The following is a 17,052-nucleotide window of genomic DNA, read 5'->3' as shown; positions in this document are numbered from 1 at the left end:
GCACAGAAGAAGACAGTGACGTTCTAATGACCGGCCACCTTCTTCAGGCGGTGGGAAACAGAGTGCAAATAGGGAATGACAGCAATCTTGCTACGCCTTTCCGGGGGCAACGCTGCTGCACCCACACCATTCTTTTGCTCCTGCTTCAAGCGGTGCAACAATCGCTGTGAAATAGACCCAAGAGCCAAGCACGGGGAACCGACTGCTTCTAATCTCTCCACCTGACGCGTAAAGCTTTCGCGCATAGCATGCGCACAGGACTTCTTGTCGAGAATGTCTTTCTTCAGCTGTTAATTTTTGAATGAGTGGATCTATAACTTAGAAATTGTTTTACAGAATGGCGTCTACCGTGGCATCTACTATGTGTCCATGTGTTCCTTAGCGCTGCCCCAAACAAGTTCTACAGAATGGGGTTTGTAGGAGCAGCAAACGTGTGTCACTTAGAATCCAATGGATCGATCCAGGAATTGCAAAACGTCGTTTCTTCTGAGGTGAAGTTTAGATCCCAGCCCCTTTGTTTGAATAATTTCAGGACATCAGTCATTGAACGCATGAAATTTCCCCGATCAACAAACACAAGGTAATCATCAACATACCTAAGCACATGACGGGCAATGCCTTCTAGGTCATGTTTTAGGGCTCGGTCCACTTTCCCTAGAAAAATACTGCTCAGTACAGGAGCCACTCTTGAGCCGATACACACTCCCGACTTTTGTACATACAAGCCCTGCCCATACAAAACAACGGTCGAGCATAAATAAAACCATAACATCTCTAGGAAGCTTTCTACTGGAATCCTAGCGTTGTTCTTGAAGGATACTTCATCATTATGAAGCACCTCATTAAGTGGCCATGTGGCAACGAATAAGACTGGTCCTGAGGGGTTGCGCTCAGCCAATACCTTCACCACTTCTTCCAAGTTGCGTACTAGACAAAGAAGGTTGTTTCGTAGCTATGCCGCAGGAGTTGTTCCAGAAAAAGGCTATGGATGCGGTGGAAGGGAATTTCAAGCCGGTTTCTGAAAAAGCCTCTAAGTTAAAGAAACGGGCTTTGGCCCTTCTAATACCTGTATCACACGGGCGCTTTTGAATGGCCATCCAGTCAAAGGCCATTGAAACGCCGCAACTCTATCGACTCGATGGAGTTGTTGCGCTGCTACACGGCAGTTCTGAACGACCGCTGAGGGGTTCAGGCGTTTCTCACAAAAACTGCGTGGCGCTGCGGATCTTTATTTTCGCATTCATGTCACCGAAAGTTAAATAATACAAATCTGCTTAAAATCACAATTATGCCTGTTGTTCTTGTTTAAACATTTTAATAGTGTTTATTTGTAGTTAGCATTCAATTTTTAAGTTGTTGAGCAGCGAAACTGTGGCGAGTGATACATGGCAAGATGGCACGATAAAGACAGGTACGTTGCTGATGTCGAGAGTATGTGCAGTTCGCACATTTCAAGTGGCACAAATACTTTAATAAATAATCGATAGCGCTCACATATACTGCTTTAAACCAAACTGGTTAACGTTTTCTTTTTCTAATCGTGAGTACGAACACACTGTGAACGAGAGAGCACGTTCGCGCTGTTTCCGCTTCCGTCGCTCAATGGCCATCGAAGTTTAAAGTTACAATGGAGTTGTGGGGTGCTCCGTTGACTCGATAAACTATTGACTCGATGGGCTTCGAAACCGCCCGTGTGGCAGCTCGTGCTTGACCATTGAGTCATTAGACTATTGGTCGGAAGGCCTTCCAAACGCCCGTGTGACACGGGTATAAGTAACCTGAACCTCATACGTTTGCATTCAGAAGTTAAAGCCGCCAAAGGCCTTGAACTAAGAATTTTTTTCACAGCCAGGACACATGAGGTTGATGTTCCTTTCGGCGCCATTGTAACAGAGTGAGACTCGTGGCAGCACGGTGTGTCTGGTTCAGAGGCATTAACGGTGGTCGATGCAATGGTACAGGGAATGGCGTTCCTTCTGTAAACGTTCTCAGTCTGAGAGGGTATAAGTGGGCTGTGGCTCGCTGTGTTTTCCGAGCTACTTATTCTTAGTGAATGCGGTCCTGTAAGTACAAAGCTGTGGCAGCATTCCCTGAAACAGTGTGCCGAGAGTGGGTTCGGAGTCCAGGCTGCGAAAAACCAAAAGTGGAGACTGCAGCGACCATAGCGGGTGGCCACCGGTTGCAGTTCCTAGCGGGCATGTGCCACTGGTCCACTAAAAAAGTTGATGGGCGTATGTGCCACTGGGAGAGAAAGACTGTGAAAGACATTTGGTTGGGACAGCAAATGCGTGTAGCCTCGTTTGTACCGATGCAGACAAATGTGATGCCATGAGCAAGCTCTGCCCAGCCTTTGTGACGTTAAGTCGGTGAAGCTGCTTCAATTTTTTTACGACCGAGCCAGAATGAGCGTTTGGAAAACGGGTCCTAGAGAGTTCGCTGGGCCCATCCCAGCTGGACGGTTGGCTTGAAATAAACGCTGTTTACCAGACTCTGGCTCTTCCTTCACATTGCCAGTGTGTACTTGGATAATCAAGGGACTGTCGAACACCTACCTATTTATCCCGGACTCGCAGCATTGAACGTAATGCAGCGTGGATGATGATGAGGCGTAAGCTATCATGAATCGTAGACATTTCTATGCCAGACCAGACGACCATCAACATAAAGACAGAGCCATGGCTGCGATGATCAAGCAAATTTTGCCACCTTATCTGTGCCCCAAGATTTCTTGTCGTTCGGGCACTAAACACTTCCAGCTGAGTCAGAGGATGAGCTGTTGCAGCAGCTGCTTGTACCCGTTGACCACCCCCTCTCGCAGATGAATTTCAAGGGATTGAACAAACTTTTCCTCAGTTACAGCATGGCAGTACCCGCAAGTGCTTCGGTGCAACGGCTCTTCAACATTGCCAACCAAGTGCTGACTAAAAAACAGCTTCGTTTATCGGGCACTAACATCGATACACAGCTCTTGCTGACTTCAAGCAAGAAACTTTACTAAGTCACGAATATATATTCTGGATATTTATTTGCCACTGCAATATCAAGTCAGCATTCAATAAACGACTATGTATTGTTTCTTTCGATGCGATTTCTTGTGCAAGAAATGTAATTGTATTGGTGCATGTGAGTACCTTTCTATTCGCACATCTGAAGCGCAGCATCCTGACTGGACATCTGAAGACCGTAGTGGAAAGTGTGTGGCACTCATAGGTCGGCATAATAAATGAAGCTCACTCACGAACTACACATTTTTTGCTTAGGGCTCACTCGGACTCAGACTCGCCAAAATTTTTCTCAGCCAGACTCACTCAAACTCGGACTCCTGGATCGATCTTAGTCTGAGTGGGTCGACTTACGATTGAGCTTGCTGGCCTATCCCACTGTCTATATATACTCTATTTCCAATAAAAAAACACTTGATAGACAGCGCCTTGTCTTCTGTTGTTTGCCCTCTTTGCTCAAACTGTTCTATCAAGAATGTTCAGTTTTGCTTGAGAGGGTCCCTTGTGCTGCTCGACATGGGCGCTGCTTTTTTCGCTTCACATATTGCACTAGGTCTTGGTCCACCAAATGTATCCTGTGTGCTTATCCTGAAGCCTGTGTCATAACAAGGTATGCCACTTCCGGAGACAGGATGGCATGTTTATTTATTTGGTGTTGTAGAAGCTGAATTTGCACAAGCTGATGCATGTTTCAGGGCACGTTTGTCGCCCAATGCAAATCGGAGCTCTCTGAAAAGCACCTCAGCCGGCCTCCCCTGTCTCAGACTCGCATAAATTTCCCTCAACTGGACTCGGGCTCAGACTCTATCCGAGTCCGAGTGAGTCCACTCATGGGTGAGTTTGTCGACATATCTAGTGCAGTTGTGATAGACTACCACCAGGGTTGCAGTTACACATGTATGGGGTAGGTCCGGTGCTCCCTGAAAAAATTAGTTGTACGTGCATGTCATTGGACTCTTTATCTCGAGATAATATGCTGCAAGCGATGTTCAAATTCTTATAACATATGTTCAGTGTGAGTTTTAATTGGAAAATACAACACTTATATATCCAGCATCGTCCAAATCATTGCCATCAAAGGTGCCATGTGAACCACGTCAGGGCGATATCAGCAGGAAGACAGCCTCGTGGAAATCATACACAGCATACAAACATACAGTCGATAAAAACAGTACGAAGTAGCACTATACTATGCACGTGTGCCTGATTAAATTGCTCACTTTATTTCGCCTCAGTTTTATCTGACACTATATTTTAATTTAAAGAATCAAATCTTATGTTAAAGTAACGGAATGTTTGAAATGTAAGTGAAACGGGGGGTCCTTTCGCATTGAAGTAACAGGAACTCGTTTCTAATTTGGGAAAAAACAAGCTTTCGTTTCTATTTTAGAGGAATGTGTACAACACTGGTTTGCAGCTAATATGTCCTCTAACAAGATCGACATATGCAGCTGAACTCAAGGCTCTCCCAAGCAATAATAATGTCTGGAATGCGGGACATTTTTTGAAAATTTCGTATCTCTTGCAGGACGCAGTATAAAGGAGTGTCGTGTCGTGTCGTTGACACGTGGAACATGACTGAACATTAGGTTTAGAAGAACAGAAATTTGGGCGAGCTTGTACTGATCCATGAAGGTACTTGGAAGCGCAGAACACACAAAATACACAAGAAGAACTGGACAAGACGAGGTCCATTAACCTACTAAACAGTGAAGTGGTGTATCTCAATAAGTCTTTGGCGCTAGGATTAGATCAGCGGCAGCCACGCACACGCTTGGCATGATCTGGGCTTTCCCCACAGTTGTTTTCACCTTAGTTTTGTGAACCTCATAAGCACAGGGTAGCTTTTGTTATTGTTTTGTTAGGGTTTTTTATCTTTGAGGTGATATTTGTTCATCAAGAGTCAGTTTGGTGTTTCACACACGCATTTCCCTTTTGCTGTTGCGGTTTGTTGTACGATAATACCTAACCACTTTCCGTAACAAACTTTAGTTTGAAGTGAGCGCTCATCTTGTCAAGTTCTTCTTGTGTATTTTGTGTGTTTTGCGCTTCCAAGTACCTTCATGACTGAACATACTGTTAGACAGTACATGCCATGCCAGTAGTAACGAAGCCTAATATGAGAATAAGTCTAGGAAACCTGTGTGGCCGTATTGTGGGTCGTCATGGAAAGTGATTCGGAGCACAGGTGACGGGGAATGACGAGGTGTGATTCCAGCGTTGCAGCACATCGTCACAAGTGGTGAAGTGCAACATCCGACAAGCAGAAGTGTGACCAGGCAGAAGGCCTAGAATGTGAGGACGTGCCGCTCAATGTATTTGATTTTACAGAGCTTGTCAAATTTTCTTTACATCTTATAATTGCTCTTACCACTATTAGGCTGGATTCCATGTGGATAAAAAAATTGGTGATGCCTTGAAGCCACTCGGCTGGAGCGGCATGCAAAGACGAATGGGAGGAGGTGGCAGCTTAACAATCAAAACGATGGAATTATGTGCTCCACCTTGCCAAATCTTCTCCACTCTTCAGAAAAAGGAAAAGTGTGTGACACCCATGCTCCTAGTTTGGCTGCTGCTGTGGCATTCACACATTTCCCATGAGGGCTTGCGTGGCCGTCGGTGGCACTTGCATGCTTAAGAAAGGTCTAGTGGAGGCTATGTGCCATTTCTACCATACGCTCCAGTCCTTGCTGTGCCCGCGTAAGCGATTACAAACTTTTGGTTTCAGTAACTTTTGCAAACAAGTCATATGAATAAGCAAGTTAAATAGTTATGTACACAACAGAAACGTCTGACATTTTCATGGTTACGTATACCTGTATACCTTCCAGCTAGATTGTGTTGCCTTTGGCAAGGAATATGTTGCACGGTGCTGGAGCTAAACATGACCTTATATGCGGATTCCAGCTTTCTGTGAAAACGCTGATCCCTGAAACAACAAATAGCAGTTCAAGGTAGAACCTTAATGCATTAAAGAGAGAATCGACACTCATTGACTTTAGACTCGCTCGTAGTTATCAATGCATTCAAGTGCTTGCAGAACAAGTCTTGCATCTATAGAACGACACGTGAGGTCGCCACCAGCCTGACAGGGCCGCTCTCATGTTTCTCCCATTAACCCGTTCCTGGGCTTGCTGCAGCCACGTTATCCTCACAGACTTCTTAACCCTATGTGATCCTAAACGTTACCACTGCTACGGACTTTTTAGCTAGAATTAGGTGCAGTGTGAAAACACACTCACGTATGCAAACAGGCAGGAAGATATTTATTTTTTCTGCATTCTATTACATTCCTTCAGCGGTACCTTGAAACTGTGTGGTAATGCTAAAAGCATTGCCAAGGTTGGAGCCCAGAGTGTTTCGGACATGTACATGCGCACATTGGAAGCTGCTCTTCACTGTTCAGAGCACTCGTCTGATCAGCTTTCTTCTTAGTCAGATCGAGGGACATAATTTTCCTCTTCAGTACTTTCTACAAAGCCAGCTGAATCGGCACTGCCGATAATGTCTTTTGCACCATTTCCTTTTTGGCCTTGTGTGATGCTGTCACCTCTGAAGAATGCAATGACACAACTGTCATTTTCGATCAGCTTACAGCGCAAAAAAGACGAGGACGCAGACAGAGGATGTGACGACACAAGCGCTACAAGTACTTTGCACAAGTACTTATGACATAACTGTAATAAGTATTGTGCAAAGATGGCCCTACAAATATTTCCCATACAAGAACATGTAAAGTTTAAAATGCCATGGCAGGCACCTCCCGACAGCAGAGGGTTAATCCCACCTAACTTTTTGCCCCCCCCTTATGGGCTTGCCTTCTCTTAAAATCCATTCTGTTACTCTGCATCACCAGTGTTTATCTTGCCTGCCCATTTCTTCTTCTTGATTTCGACTAAGATGTCCTGGACACCTGTTTGTTCCCTGCATGAGTCGACTCACTCAGACTCATGTTGAGACGCGAGTCTGAGTGAGTAAAGTTTTTGTGATTTTGAGTCCGAGTGAGTTCGGTTGAGAAAAATTATGGTGAATCTGAGTCTGGGTGAGTCTGAGTCCGAGTGAGCCCTAAGGGCAAAATATATTGCATGAGCGAGTCTGAGTGAGCTCCACATTTTTTGCCGACCTATGGTCCTATCTACTCAAATTCAGCATTACTATCAGCCTTATGTTGGCTCGCATATAATCACACATACTTCAACACGGTACCGTTCATGCGTCGGCTCAATATTTATTGATCAGAGGCGTGAGTTGCGGAGGGGGAGGAGGGACCTTGACCCCCCCCGCAAACTGTTTCTCTGGAAGTTATTAATAAAAATATCCCGTGTGAGTCATCTCTTTCAAAAAAAAAAAGAAGGTTCTTATTAAATTGCGAACTCTCTTAACTCGTATTTGAAGGTACGAGATGAACAGGCACTAATTAGAGCACAGATTATGCACAATATTGGTTTTAAAAGGCATTGACATTGTGGTAGAGTGGTAGAAAAAGCTCATTATAGGTTAACGGACTGATGAGTCAACTCATTCAGACCCACTTCAGATCGAGCCGTCAGTATGAGTCGGAGTAAGTCCAAGTGAATTATATTTTGGTGAGTATGAGTTCGAGTGAGTCAGGTTGAGAAAAATTATAGGGAGTCTGAGTCCGAGTGAGCCCAAGGGCAAGATATGTTTCGTGAGTCTGAGTGAGCTCCACATTTTTTGCTGACCTGTGGTTCCCTGACCCACTCTGCTCTCTTCTTGTCCCTTAAGGTTACACCTATCATCTTCCTTTCCGTGGCTTGCTGCGTCATCCTCAATTCAGTGATGTGATTGCTGTGCCACTTGCGCCAAACTGCACCAAGAGGCGAAGCCTGTTACATCTTGCTACATTTAGACAGAAATCGCGTAATTTTCGCATAGCATGCACCAAGACGTCATTTTTGCAGTCTTTTGGTGAGAGATAGAAAAAAAAAAAGGGGCAGACACTTGAAATAGATACTTAAGTTGTAATTTTTAGCGGGCAGGCGAGAGCTGTGTAGTGTAAAAAATCTGTCGAGGCCAGTAACAGCAATGGTTTGATGGAGCAAGTAAATCGCCTCCTGATTGAGTTTACAGTAATGTCTTGCGAAGACATGCACACAGTGTCTTGTAAATGGTGACTTCAGCACCGAAGTGCGTGCCCTGCTGTAACCTTTTGCTTAGTGCAAATAGATGGAGGCATACGAAATCATGACATTGCCAAGTCAGGCAAAAATATTTACAGAATGTTGCGGAGACACTGTCTAATAATTGTTGAAATTACAACTTTTCTTGAGACACCAGTCTTTTGTATGAAAATTAATTGAATTAATTACAGTAAGCAGTGTGTTTATGTACTTGAACACTTTGTTTTAGTTACATTATTTTACAAAAATATTGTTGTGCTGTTTGTCCTGACTTTCAAAAGATCTTATGTAGGACACTTGCGTATTAATACCATACAACGGTCAGGATTTATCAACAGTTCCAGCCACTGCAGTGGCCTGTGGGATTTCGCTTGGAAAGCATGGTGACACACTATCCCGGTATATCTGTGCTGCTTCTAAGGTCAAGTTAAAGTACCTGTCTGCATTGCCGCAAATTTCGTTTGTGAAATTCGGCGGCAATATATCAATGAACCCTCTATTTTATTAACCACCAACGAACGGAAAGCTCAATGAGTCTGTCCCTAAGTTCGACAACATATAGTTCACCACGCATAAGTTGCATTGAAAGCACAGACGTCACCGCGGTACTAGTTCTTTTTGGTAGTAAGGAGAATATGCGTGGAAAATTTATGCAGCTTGCAGCATCAGGGAAAGCTGCACTGCATAACGAATGGGAGGAAATGGCGCGAGAAAATGTCGGGTGGCCTGATGTTACGGATATATAGAAATTGAGGGCTCTCTGCAGGAAACTGAGGAGCAGTGAGTTAATTTCACCTTTGGGATATTATCTATAAATACATATGCATGTATGTGTGCTTATATTTATTTTGCTAAACGGGATAAAACTACTCCCATTTAGAGACTTTAAAAGTTGTGTTCGTAAATGCGTAACACGCAGCTGCTTCAAAAGGCTCATTTGCTGCTCTAAAGTGAGGTTTTAGCTGCTCCAAAAGTTGCTCCAAAGTGGTTTCGGTCGATCGCATCGCTGTCAATTTATGTTGGACCCTCTTCCTAAGCCTCCATGTTTCTGCGTCGTAGGTAAGGGCGGGCAAGGTATGCGAGGGATACCAGTAAACTGCCATTCGTGTTCTGCGAATACCTACCAAATTTGTTCTGCCCCATTCTTGCTCTCATGGTTTGAACCTGCGGTCACTCCCTGCGCTAAGTATTCCTTGACCACTTCCAGTGCCTTCCTACCTATCGCAAACGCTTGTTGACTGTTAAACATTACTTTTCAAGTAATCATTCAGTAGCCTGAGTAAAGGAGTTTATTGCCTCACGAATCGACTTGAGAATCCGTCAAGTATGAGCAGCAGAGTTACATGGATGTGTCGCATGCTTTCCTTCTCTCTCCGTTGGTACCAGCGAGCACGCTGAAAGCTACGAAGAAAGTGGGATGACCAGGGTCCCCTCATCAGTAATGTCCTTTTTTTGCTTCGAACACGTGGCTTACTTTCAATGGGACTGCAGGAATCCCACAGTGGGCGCAGTAATTATGCAGTTCTACATGCTCAAATCAGCCAATGGCCGTGGACTTTGGGTTTATAGCATTATTTGTCGAGGAAAGAGCGTGCGATTTCAAACTGACTTTGAGAATTAATTGTAAATTCCAGGCTGCGCTATAACGTTTGGCTCACATGTTCTCAGGAGCCTCAACTAGTGTTAGGCAGCGTTTTTTGACCATACTGAAAAAGTGTTGCAGGGCCCCTTTAATTTTGAGACCCACCGTTGTGCTTTTCCTGTCCTGTTCAGTAATCATGCTTTGCAATTTGTCTCCTCAGTTACTCAGCAAGGCTACGTTGTCAGCGAATCACAAGTTACTAAGTTATTCTTCATTAACTCTTATGCCAAACTGTTCCCAGTCCAGGGCTCTGAAAACCTCCTGGGAACATGCAGTGAACGGCATTGAAGAGATCGTATCTCCATGCCTTACACCCTTCTTTATGGGAATTTTATTGCTTTCTTTATGAAGGACTATGGTGGCTGTAGAACTGCTGTAGATTTCTTCCAGCATCCTTGTCTACACTCCAGTTCTGTAATGACTGCTGAGATTTTTGCCAATGTCTTGTCTGATGACCGTATCTCTGACTTGTGTTGCACACTCGATAATGACACTGGTAAGATTATAGTTCATTGTGTGAATGCTAAGGTCATCCATAATTTCCACCAGTTCAACAGGCTCTTTCTGGGGCTGAGCTGCAAACTTAGGTCCCTTATTTAATAGGGCACAGACAAAATCTGTGACTTTCACATTCATCAAGTTCACTGTGTTTTAGTTGGTCACATTCTTGTTTTCCTTCCTTGGTATAGTTCTTAATATTACGTTCCACACGCCCTCCTTCCACTAAATTTGCAAAGTAACCGATGATTTGTGCTGCTTTTTCTGGCAGTGTCGCTACACATACTGCCAATATATACCGGTGGAAAACTCACAGCTGCCTCCACACAGCCGCAGGCAGGATAGCTGACTTGAGGCTTATTTGGAATGATCGAGGTCGCCTAACGTGAGGGTGATTGTTCTTGATGCCAGGCCATGTGTGAGAACGTAGGTCGGCTCCCTACGTGCTTTCACGATCGGGTTAAGAAAAAAAATATGCTCAAATGCAGCCATGCACAGCATATGCATGTATAACTTCCAAGCAACAGGCATTCCTTTTTGTGGAGAAGCCTGCTACGGCGAAGCTGCCTTAGTCTAATACCCTGTGCGGTCAACATCACCGTTGTAGCAGTACCAGAGGGAATAAAACAAAATGATGGGGATGATGCGAAAAGATGACGATGATGATGCACGGGACCTTGCTAGCCAATCACATGCACTTGTGTGCTTACAGCTTTGCTGTCCGACGGTCTTCACGGCATGAAGCTGGTGGAATTTTTCTGTGGTGTTATACATGCTTTAAAGCTCCCTCATCGACGTAAATTAGTTGCATACACTTCATACATGCCAGCAACAAATAGCATAGCCTTCAGAAGATTGTGCATTGGTTGCTATACAAATGTGCAAATAACTATTGATTATAAAATTCACACACGGCACTGACTGGCACATTTTGGCCAATCCGAGTTCAATGGTTCATCGCAGTGGCCGATTGGTATCCGATGACTCTAAGTAGCGGTATTGGTGCAAGCTATGTAGAACTTGATGAACTGTTGTCCGAGTTTCAAATCTGGATCAGCATTGAGCATTCTCTGAGTACAATGAAACTTTTTCAGGAGCAACATGCTGGCTCAGCGCATGGTTCGGGAGCGGCGCTCTGGCCTGGTGCTGCTGCTGCTGGCATCGCTGGCGGTGTGGTCTCGCTGGTCGTCGTCGCCGCCGCAGGAGTCCAGCAGTGGTGTAACAGGCAATGTGTCGGACGAGCCTGGCCGGCTTGTGGACCGGCGCGACTTTGTGTTTGTGCTGGACAGCAGCCGTTGCCACAGCCAGCACGACCTGTTCCTGGCCGTGTTCGTGCACTCTGCGCCAGCGCACTTCGGCCGGCGGCGCGCCATTCGCGAGACGTGGGGCAATGCCAGTGCCCTGGCCGCAGCCACTGCACGTGCCATGGCGCTCGTCTTCCTTGTGGGCCAGGCGGCCGGCCTGGAGGGCGCATTGCGCGCCGAGAGCGCCGCGCACGGCGACCTGGTGATGGGCAACTTTGTCGACAGTTACCACAACCTGACGTACAAGCATGTCATGGGGCTCAAGTGGGTAGCAAGTCGCTGCAGCCAGGCACACTATGTGCTCAAAACGGATGACGACGTGTTCATGGACCTGTTTCAGGTGAGCACGCAACTGGGGCCTCGTGCCCCAGCTCGGCTCCTCATGTGCGGCCTCATCCGGCGGCCTTACGTCAAGCGCAGTCAGCGCAGCAAGTGGCGTGTCAGCTTCCGTGAGTACCGGCCACACCGCTACCCACCCTACTGCTCTGGCTGGGCTATATTCATGTCGCCCGATGTGGTGCGAGACTTGTACCGCGCCTCGACCGATGTGCCCTACTTCTGGGTTGATGACGTGCTTGTTACCGGCATCCTGGCGCAGCGCCTGGGTATCGAGCATGTTGACCTTGGACCACGGCTGGCACGCGACGCTCGTGATGCCCGTGCCTGGCTGCGTGATGGTGGTCCGCCACCCCTGGGTCACCCCGACCTGGATACTGAGCTCGTGTACCGCCTCTGGCAGCGCACTAGGGAGAACATGGATGCTTCACTCAAGAATAAAGGCTGACTTTTGCTCTGTACCAATACGAGGGACTTGTGCACATATGAGTAATGTCCTAGCCTGCTCATTCAGAATTCTGTGCTTCTTAATGGACGCACAAGGTGCAAAATGGCATGTCTCATATTGTGCCTGACGCTGTGACACACATATGATGCACATTTTTTGTAGCAAGTATTAGGAAAGCAGTTGCGGGCATGAGCAGCTGCCTGTACCTATAATCACGACCAACGTCCGGCCACGCCTGACTTCATCATGCATATATAGCATTGTACATACAATGTCGTGCAAAATAGAGTATCTTAAAGGGTTTCTGCAAGCTCTCATATTAAAGTCATTTGGTGATTACTTGGAAAGATGTTGCAGAAACCCTTTAAGATACTTGTATTTTGCGCAAGCTCGCACTGTTTAGTCATGGGCGGAAGCGCTAAATAAATAGGAAAGATGTAGCACTAAGAGCACATGCGCAAAAAGCAAGAATGACATGCGTAATTACACGTGCACAACCAGAGACACCTCTCCACTCCACACAGGCTGATGAAAGGATCACTAACGCATGCTGTTGCCTTCTTTGATGTAACGTAAGCTTGAAGTGTTGAACGTGCATTCCTCTTACCACTTCCGATAATCTTGTCCCGTCGAGGATCACAAGTGCATGCATCACAATGATTAACTAAATTGTTTTTTTTCCTTTTTATTTACATTTTACAGATGCACCATCGCTCTGTCATTTATGCGGCGTCCCATTTCGCCTTGTAGCCAGTGAGGGAGACATGAGACGACGTGAAGGCAGCCGACGTGGCCGTGCTGTACTCGCCGCTTTATTACAAGGTGAACTGCCGAAGCAGAGCGGTGGCAGCTCCAGGGTCCAGACCGCCAGGAGCATGAGCTCGTTCTTTACTGGCTCGCGCCTCGAGCTCGGCATGAGCTGCACAAGAGGCGCGGTGCGGTGGCTGGAAAATGATGATGGGTGATGATGATGACGCTACAGCCTATGTAGACCTTTCCGCAGCTAAGTGAAATTTTGTAAACCGCTCCGATGGTGCATTTGCTATAGGGCTTCACATGCCTTTTGTTGCAAGTCACCGTATTTTCCCCACTAATACGGGAGCAAAGCATGGACAGCTTCTTTGGGGCCGAAAGAACAATCAGAACTCCATGTTTCCAAGTGACTTTCTTCTGGGAGTGTGGGTACGCATGAGGCAGAACCTTGGGCTGCGTGACATGCTGTGCACTGTCAGCTGTTGCTGCTTTTCTTGTGCCCTTAAGCTTTTGTAACAGGGACGCGGCAAGTGCGACAATGACAGAGTGAGGGTACCCAGCTTTTGCAAGCCTGCCAAACTGCGCACAAAAACTATCACACATCTTGTGATCGCACAACTTTTTGAGAGAACACTCAAGGGACGTCATAGCATAGCCACTTTAGAATGGGCTTACTTGAACGGTAGCAAACATTTTTCTAGGTTGATAATGCCAACGTGCATGATCTGCACAGTGTCAACCTTGTGTGTCTTTGGTGTGAAGGAGACATTCAGGGGACTTCCCTTTTATGCATTTGGCCAGTAAGTAAGTCCAGTAAGTTCATTTGAAAGCACAAATCCTCCGCTTGGACTTGTGACACACGCACCTTGGTGGCATGGAAGTTGTTGTTGAGTGCCTTAGTAGTCTTTTCTTTGACTAACAAAGGGAATATCTCTCATTGTCTTTGCAGCCAAGACTCGCAAGGTTGACACTCCCCTTCACACCATTATTAGTGAAGTGGACCCTTGGCAGACGCAGGTTAAGTTTCTTTTTTCTCACTTGAAAGCACGTACTGGCTTCAAACAATCTTGTTAGTGAAGAATTCCAGTGATGTGTTTAATTTCCTGCAAGATAAAAGTTGTGTCAGCCTAGGGTTTTCTGTTGATGTTGAGGACCTGTTCTGTTCAGGTCTCCACCACGAACTGTTTAAAAAGCCAGTAGACAGGCTCCAAGATTTTAACAGCGAAGCTGTTTGGTAAGTCGTTCCTTGTGAGTCGATCATGATAACCGGGTATGGGCCACAAAAATTTGGTAAATTCCACTACTCACCATTGGTCCACTGAAACCGAAGGCAGCAAATGGCTGCGAAGCGACGGCGGTGAGCCGATTACCCTGAGTACGTACAACGAGAGAATACCAAAGAATGGGAAAGGCAACGGTGGCTGCGAAAAAACCCCTAAGCGATGGAAGGCCTACGCCAACGACAACGTGCCCGTTGATCTATGAGAAGTGCGAACGGTTGGTTTTCGCGCGAGTTTCTGTCTCTGGAGTTTGGACAACCGTGTCATGTCTGTGACTGTCTGCGGTTTAAGTCTAACCTCTCTGCGCTGAGAACCCACGTAGAAACAACCTAGCATCAACTTCAACTTTTTTATTCTTCTAGTTACAGACTAGAAATGTCCTCCGGGGCTGAAAGCTGCCGTCAGCAGCTTGACTGGACCCAGCAGGCGTTGTACATGACAGCGCGATAACAGTAAACGTTTCAGTACAAAACTAAAACGCAAATTTGACACTCAGATGCATGCTTTACGACAGGATGTTTAACATTCAACAAGAGACATCGTTGTACAAAGAGAGAGCTATTAGCTAAGTGTACAAATCACCTAGCTAAAGCCTAGAGATAACCACATGAGTCTTCAGAATCGTCCAGTTTTCGCTGTTGCAAGCCTTGCGCGGTTTAGTGCAAGCTTCGGCAATTTCTTTTTTCCACATCTCCCAAACAAGCTCGGCAATTCGTGCAGCCTGCCGCGGCGATCACATTTTATGAATAGCAAAGCGCTGCGCGCCGCGCGGACGTTCCATTTCGAAATACCATTCCCGCGCCCCTCTCCAGCGCCTGTCGAATCTTCGTACTCGAAGAGACCAAATCTTGCCCGTGGGCAATGTTACGTTTTACCAACGTCGTCGATTGGTCCTCGAGACTGCGAAACGGCGCCTTGGTCCTGCGGTGATGCGGTTTTGAATTGGGCAGTGTGTCCTTCCACCGGGTGGAAGGAGACGTTAGGTGGTCAAAGCGTTCGGTTCACCCATATAGCCGCTTAAAACCGGCTTGACTTGGCTTGAAGTGCATAAGTAGGTGGCGGCAGAGTAGCGTTCAGGCCCGTTTGTGTGGCTTGCGTGGTGAGTGTTGGCAGAGGAGGCACTCTACTGTACTGATGTTGATATTGAGCGTGAACTGTGTGCATTAACGAGAACTGTGTGTGTTGTAGAAGTCGTAGCAAATCGTTGCCGCTTTTGTTGCGATGTCCTCCGGTTCAGTGGACCACTGCCAAATCTATAAGCAATGATAACGAGCTGTACGAGCATGAGATAAAGGCCATGTGTTACGTGATTTGTGAAATGTGTCTGTTTGACGCACAGCTTGTACTGTGGCGTACGTGTATGTGTGACTAGTGCGTGCTCTGCGTGGCCCGTTTGTGGGGCTTTCGTGGTGGGTGCTGGCAGGGGAGGCACGGCACTACGCACTACTGTACTGGTGTTGATATTGAGCGTGAACTGTGCGCATTAACGAGAACAACCTCTGACCGTAGGGACGTGATCGCGTTGTGTATGTTGTAGAAGTCGTAGCAAGTCGTTGCCGCTTTCGTTCCTGCGATGTTCAGTGGACCATTGCCAAATCTATCAGATATGATAACGAGCTGCACGAGTATGAGATAAAGGCCATGAGTTACGTGATTTGTGAATGTCTGTCTGACGCACAGCTTGTACTGTGGCGGACATGTATGTGTGGTAAGTGCGTGCTTTGCGTGGATTGATCGCTTACAGTTGGAAAGTCATTTGGGCGAAGTGTACTTGAACCATCACTTTTATTTAACGATGCGTCTAGGGTTATGTCCAGACGTAACTGTAGCCGTCGCTATCGTTACGCCCGGACGTAACTGTCCACGGGGTCCACGGTGCAATTCTGCCTCCGTGGTTACGCGTCCTATGCGCAGACTAAAACAACTCCTTGCTGTTTTTAATCTACTGTCCCTGAGAATATTTGACGTAAGTTAGGGGTGGTCACCTTGTGGTCGGTGTGAAAGGTTAGACGTAACGTTCAGCACGGCCGCTCGCTGAATTAAGCGGCCATACATTCAGTATCACTGTCGTATCACCGATTTACCAGCATCACTTATGTATTGAGACGTGCGTGGCTTGTTTTGCCGGACTGTTTCGCGTATCAGCAGCTCTGTTGTCGAGACAGACCAGCTGACGCACTTTAGGAAGACGTTAATTTCGGCCTCCGCCGGAGCCACGCTGCCTTCAGCCATCGTCTCGGGTGCTGCCTTTTCCTTAGCTTCGTTGAGGCGGTAAACCTCAGTTTGGGGCAATCACGGTTAGTGAAATAAAAGTGGAATAACTGCAGGTCTCCATCGAACATGATGTAAGTACGGTTTGCGTGCCCGTGTTGATGTATCACACGTCCACTAGGGTTACGTCCATACAATAACAATCGGTACAGCTGCCCCACGTGTGTACACATAAATGTCGTCTTTAGAAAGCCTCCTTTTGTCCAGTTATGTTGGTGCAGCCTACTTGGCCTACTCGCAACACATTGTTGCGAGATTGGGCTCACCGTCGCGGCGTTAGCAGTGTAGTATGGATGGGCGGTCGGCGGCACATATCCAATTAAGTGTTGCACATATCCAAGAAAGCCCGTTGACTACAGCCCAATGGTGGTATATAC

General features: G+C 46.6%; 1 protein-coding gene across 2 annotated transcripts in view; it reads left to right on the top strand.

Annotated features, from left to right (window-relative positions):
- LOC119379451 (beta-1,3-galactosyltransferase 5) overlaps positions 1–12,377 on the top strand; it is a 95,177-nt gene extending 82,800 nt beyond the window's left edge. For both annotated transcript variants that reach the window (XM_037648757.2, XM_037648759.2), the window contains one exon: positions 11,378–12,377. In XM_037648757.2, coding sequence (XP_037504685.1) covers positions 11,378–12,371 — 994 coding nt within the window. In that variant the 3' untranslated portion in view covers positions 12,372–12,377. The remainder of the gene's footprint in view (positions 1–11,377) is intronic.
- Positions 12,378–17,052: the final 4,675 nt, after the last annotated feature.

The sequence above is a fragment of the Rhipicephalus sanguineus genome, chromosome 1 (genome assembly GCF_013339695.2).
Source record: "Rhipicephalus sanguineus isolate Rsan-2018 chromosome 1, BIME_Rsan_1.4, whole genome shotgun sequence".
NCBI classification, from domain to species: domain Eukaryota; kingdom Metazoa; phylum Arthropoda; class Arachnida; order Ixodida; family Ixodidae; genus Rhipicephalus; species Rhipicephalus sanguineus.
This window is presented reverse-complemented; position numbering and strand designations above follow the sequence as displayed.